This window comes from Haemaphysalis longicornis, unplaced genomic scaffold, assembly GCF_048455015.1.
Source record: "Haemaphysalis longicornis isolate Haplotype H1 unplaced genomic scaffold, Haemaphysalis longicornis Haplotype H1 scaffold_1, whole genome shotgun sequence".
Classification (NCBI taxonomy): Eukaryota; Metazoa; Arthropoda; class Arachnida; order Ixodida; family Ixodidae; genus Haemaphysalis; species Haemaphysalis longicornis.
Window position 1 is genome coordinate 478,139,555 of NW_027526203.1, and position 6,109 is coordinate 478,145,663.

The following is a 6,109-nucleotide window of genomic DNA, read 5'->3' on the forward strand; positions in this document are numbered from 1 at the left end:
GCTGGTTAGCTTCGTCTCGGACCTATACATGGGGTCTGCATCGGACAGAGAGCTTGTCATCAAAAGTGGATTCCTAGAACGAGAGTTTACGGATGGAGACACAGTGATGGCGGACAAGGGCTTCAAGATCAAGGATCTTCTGGAGAAGAAAGGCGTTGGGCTTAACCTCCCACCATTTCTCAACAAGGAGCAGTTTACCGAAGCAGAGGTGCGCGAGACGGCAGACATTGCATCCTTGCGTATTCATGTAGAGAGGAGAATTCAGCGCATCAAGACATTCCATATTTTTGACAAGGTTATTCCACTTTCTCTTGGTCCTATAGTGAACCAGATATGGGTTGTTGGTACTTTGCTGAGCAACTTCCAGACACCAATAGTGAAGGAACTGGAAAGAAATAAAGACACGACTGTAAGAATGCTTTTATATTGTCGCGGGATGGGTTTGCACGAGGCAAGACTCATTTACTGATACTGCCAGCCTGACTGTCAGGCCTTCGGCAGGAGAGGAGTACAGATCGACAGTAACAAGGGCGCTATAGTTTACTGTATACATAAAGAACAAAAAGCACAAAAAAGGAATCCAAAACAAATTACAATACTTTACTAAAAAAACTGTTTGTGGAAACAGAAAAAGGGAAGAAAACAAAACAAAGGCGCATACCTATAGGTAAAGGTATGAGCGGCACATTTTTGTGCACCAGTGTAGAAAATTTGGCCAATAACTATTTGAGGTTTGAGGAGCACAGCAAGATGACCAACATTGCCACAAAAAAAAACCTACAGAAAAGCATGCATTTACACATCGCAAAAAAGGGCAATCTGGTGGACGTGAAAAAGAGCCTGTGCTTAGAACTACGTTTTTCAAAGCATGCTATTGTAGACAGCAGATTTCTAAAGCACACAGAACACAAACCAAATAGTGGTGTGCACGGAGCATTAAAAATGGCCTGAAGCAAGAATAGTGAGACGGAAAGTTGCGTATAGAGTAGTTTCATAAACGCCTCCACAGTTGGGCAATTTACTGTACACCAAGGCAGGGAATTCCAACTTGTGATTGTTTGAGGAACAGAGCAACATTTACATACATTTGTGCTACTGGTTCCTCGCAAAATATGGCAACAGCTTAAAAATAAAAAGCATCTAGTTGTTGCTTCATGTTCTGCCAGGCTTCCTCATCTAACCTAATCCTGTGAACCGTCAAAGTTCTCCCCATACAAATCAAAACCACACAGATAAGATGACCAACACTGCCACACCAAGAAAAAAACAGTAGACAGAAACATGCGTTAACACATTGAAAAAAAAACGTCAGTCTGATACACGAGAGAGCTGTCTGCATGTAGAACTACGCTTTTCAAAGAATGCTATTGCAGACACCAGATTTCTACAACACAATGGACATGCAGATGAAATACAGCGTTGTGTGCGAAGCAGAATTAAAGACATCGTAAAGAAGCAAGAACACTGAAAGGGCAAGTGAGGTCAAGGGTCACTTCATGATTGCTTCCACAGTAGGGCATTCGATTGTTTGAGGAACAATACGTTAGTGTGACAGCTTCCGTGCAAAATATGGCAGCAGTGTATCAAAATAAAAGACGTCGAGTCGCCGCTTCATGCTCTGCCAGACTTCCTCATCAAACCTAATCCTTTGAACCGCCAAGAAGTTCTCCCCATAAAAGACAAAATCGGCCCACGTCAACTGCGTCACACCCATCTGGCCAACCACCTGAGCAAAATACACGTTTTCTACTTTCAGGTGTGGATGGTGACTAGCGTCAAAAACAACACAACTGTTGGCAGAAAGCAGCTCGGGCACGTCCGCATTCTTCTGGGTGTAGGGACACTTGATTTCAACACACCCCCACGGTGGGTCTTCCAGTGGGTCAAAAACGACAGCATCCGGAGATGCGCCGAGCCAGGGGCACTGGGGGTCAACAAACAGCCCTGCACTCTGAAGGTGGACGCTTCGGCCTCTTTGCTTCAAAACAGCCTCGTAGCGTCGCAGTGCCTTGCCCTCGTTGGTGATGCCGTGTCTAAAAAAGGGCTCAGAATTAGTTTATTCATTTTAAAAGTAAAATGGAGGTTTTTTTGTGAATGACATTCAGTTTATAAAGCCTAATGGCAAAATAATGCTTACAAAAGGTGAATCATGCATGCATATTAGCTTGCCTCATGTGCATCAATCCTATCCTTGAAGCCTGTTATCTGATGCTGCCTCAGACCTGCTGTCTGAGCTATCACTTTTCTACCGCAAAGAGTGCACTGAAGAGAATGTGCCCCATCTACTTATTACAGAAAATGCGACTTTAGTGTCAGTAACAAGTTATAAGAATGAAAAAAAAAACGTGAATTGAGAATTAAATGGGTTATGAAGGCAAATTAAAAGTTTGGTTCATTACAAAGACTGCTTTGTCCTAATGACAAATTTTTGTCTAAAGCATTTTTAAGCATACCTGGCCCGTTTGCATTTCCCCCACTCCCAGGGACCCCACTACAACCTGCTAAAGTAAAATAAAGCACAACTCTATCCCAAGTTTCTTGAGAACCAATAGTGTTGAAAAAACGAACCGATCGCTGTATTCATTGCATTCCATTGAACCGATCATTGCATTGCCCGATTTTTTTAGCCTGTGCTATTCATTCTGTCCAATAAATCTTGCAGAATATTGTTTGCATGATTTTTCAAAAATATGACACTCTCACCTAACAGCAGGGACGTGCGACAAATCCTTTGACGAGGTGAGCCGCCCAAGTGCCCCGTCGTTCCACTGGGCAATCCGCAAAAGCACGTTGCCGAAGTTGGATGCTGTCAGACGGTAATAACTTGCCTCACGCCAGGTACTGCTGTCTCGCTGCCTTCGGGTGTCTCTCTCCAAAGCTTGTGCTTGAAAAGGTGTCAGTGTTATTTTCTAAAACAAGCAGAATTTCACATTCAATTAAAAAGAGCACACTACCATAAACAATACCTGCAGCATGTCATAGCCCTTGGGCTTGTGTACAAGTTACCAGTTTCTGGTTCATAGATTTTTTCACCTTGGTTATTGCCTAATGCACAACAGATTTTTTTTAGACTGGAACAGCTTGCATCAATCAATTCCCAACACTACAGCGCTAACGAACGAAACGGAGGGAAGATTAGAGAGGTGGTGACAAACAAGACATACAGTGCGTAAATTATATTCCTGTCCTTAGCTGAACTTGACCTGAGTGTGCCCCTCACTTTCGTCCTACAATGCACGTTGCAACTATCAGCAAAACGGTCCACACGGAACCCCACACGGCAATGTAGGTGAAGCATTGGGATATGACCATAATCCATGGTTTGGATATAACTACCTTATAAACCGAAGTATGGGTCCAGTGCGACTATAGATTCACCCTTCAACTTCAGGGAAAAAAAACAGGTCAAAGACGGCTTTATATGACCAGGGTAGATAAGACGTGTGTGCAAATTTTTCTGGCAAAAGTCTCCACCTATATTATTATTTTCACCGTAGAAACATGAATGCGGTCATGGCAGCCTGTTGGTGTGCAAGAGCGATCACTAATAAATATGTCCGAGGGGTGGCATGCCATCCAGCCAAAAACAACGAACCTTTAGAATGTCTCCTTGTGCACCAAGGCCGGCAGGTATTGCCCAGCAGTTGCTGCCATTGAATAGCCTCAGGCCATCAGCAGGCTCCCCCGGCTCGAACTGGACAGGCACCTCCAACTCGGCACACAGCAGCGCATCGAAGCCGAAGGGGACAAGTGGTTGCTGGTATGACAAGGGAGAGCCGACCAGCACATCACCGCATTTCGCAGTGCAGACTCCTGCACGATTTACTGCTGCCAGCACCTTCACTAAAGCTGTCTCTCCGTCCAAGGCTCGCAGGCCGTCTGCAAGTTGTGTAATTGCCTTGCGTTTCTGGTCGACACTTCGCTCCGATGCCTTACTTAGGTCCAAACGGGATAACAAAGGCATGTCCTGGCCACCTTCACCGACTCTCCGCCAGTCCAAATCTTGCACACTGCACCCTTTGGTGGCTTCGCCCCTCGGCCTTCTCCATCGCTGCGGCAGATCTGTACACGAAAGGTGTTCTGGGGCCTTGCAGTACCCCTTCTTTTGAAGGAGGACAACCACGTTCAAAACGGCTTGGAGGTGGCTGTAAAATCCCTTGCCAGTAGGGCATTCACAGGAACCATCAACCACCTGGCCGACTTCATTCACGGTGGCAATCACAACGTATGGAGGCTTTGTTTTTTTTTTTTGGCTCCGGTAGCACCGCGCCTTGAGCAGGAACTTGCCATTTCTGCAAAGAATTATTGGCAACAAAAGAAGAAAATTATACACACTGCTGGGGGTGGCGACAGTGGCAGGTAACGGGCCGTCGCTACGGCTTGCTTTTTGCTGGTCAGAAACAGTCCACAAGCGAGTGGCAGCGACGATAAAAGGCATTGGCAGCGCTGTACTAATTTTTTTCCCTTGTTGCTGTCACCTGCACTATGTTTGTTGTTCCCTTTGAGTTACATTTTTTTGTGACGCTTGTCCCTTAAAACGTATAGTTGTGTTAGGCTCTTATGATATCATAGAAGAGTCACCCAACAAGATTTGTGTTACCTGGTGGAAGGTCTCGTTCCATCCCTCATTGCATTGCAGCAGGGAGTGCCATACATTTAACTGCTGGACAAAGTCTAGTACCATAAGCCGCATTATGTACCTATGAATTTTTCTAGAAAAAATATTCAAAGTAAATAGATACACAGGCAATTCTGCGGCTAGTGGAGTCTACTACTTCCTGTAACAGTGGGCAGCAGCACGTAAAAGCACGGGCTTCCGTCACTGGAGTATCGCCCCTACCAGTCGCGGCACGCAGCGGATTGATTGCACCATAAGCCGGGGTGATCAACCCGAAATCACGATTCTCCGGTGGCTCAACTGCATTTGCCAAACAGTGCTCATTTGAGAGAATAAGCGCGAAAAACAAGACACGTTTAAAGGAACACACAGGACGGCGCGCTACTAGCAACTGGCGCTAGTAGATTCTAGTTGCAAGTTGCCAGTAGCGCGCTAATAGCGCTCCACCAGTTGCTAGAAGCGCGCCGTCCTCTGTGTTCCTTCCTACGTGTCGACTTCGCCCAACTCCCCCAACTTTCAACTGTGTTTAAGCTCATTTGTGATCTGCTAAACAGCGGCGGGTGCCGGAGTGCTACGCCAAAGCGAACAGAGCAACCGCCTGTCTTCGCTTACTTCGTTCTCACCCGTAAATATCAGCATGTAGAACACACTGTAAAATCAGGCTAAGGCTGCGATGCGTAATAAAACGGCGACGAGATAGCGGAACCGAAATGTTTTCAGAATGCACGTACGCGCAACTGAATAAGACCCATAGTTCGACGGCGCGTACACAACACATTGCTTGTCTTAACGCTCGTAATCGGGCCCGAAACGCTACTCACATTTCATTGTCGTAGTTGGCACATACTGTCGACGCCACGACGTAGCTTTCTGTGACCAACTTGTAGCTGCGTCCAGCGCTCTTCTGTGTGCCCGAGACCGACACCTTGAGACTGAGGTCGGTAGGTGACAGGGGCGGCAGGCGAGTCAAATCACCCGTCCATCCCGTCGCGGGGACGCTCATGACGAGGCACAAGATTTCCAATTGATAAAAAATCACGGTATAATGCCAGGATTAATATGCTTGACGTTCGCTGACAGAAAGCTACCGCTACGACTGCTAAAAGGCTGACCGTAACATTAGGGTCCCTAGAAGACCCTACTAGAAATTGTGCTAGTCTGCCGTCCGCCGGCCGCGAAGGGGGCTCCTCCGTGATGCATGCAGCGGCGGCGCTGCAGTCAATCGGAGCGCGGTGGCCGGCCGGCGCGATCAGCAGCGGCGGACGGCGCTCTGCCGTGCTGCTGCTGCCTTCGTAGTTCTGCCCTATTTCTGGGCGGGTTCAGCCCATTTTAACTGCCCCTTTTCGAACCCTATCCGTTTCTGTCGACAAACCAGATTAGCCAAATAAGTTTGTTCTTACCAGTACGAAGTGTTTTAACCGGAGCGTGAAGTGACAGGAGTACGTTTTCGCGTATTATGAAGGATCGAGCCTTGTAAAAACCGCGGAATCG

The 6,109-nt window shown here is 46.9% G+C and overlaps 1 protein-coding gene across 1 annotated transcript; it reads right to left on the reverse strand.

Annotated features, from left to right (window-relative positions):
• Positions 1–409: 409 nt before the first annotated feature.
• On the reverse strand, positions 410–5,636 carry LOC144156307 (uncharacterized). Its single transcript, XM_077688284.1, has 4 exons — positions 5,440–5,636; positions 3,596–4,292; positions 2,704–2,909; positions 410–2,033 (listed from the first exon to the last, which is right to left on the reverse strand). The coding sequence occupies exons 1-4, from the start codon at positions 5,619–5,621 to the stop codon at positions 1,544–1,546; spliced, it is 1,575 nt and encodes a 524-aa protein (XP_077544410.1). The 5' UTR covers positions 5,622–5,636; the 3' UTR covers positions 410–1,543.
• Between the last annotated feature and the right edge of the window lie 473 nt (positions 5,637–6,109).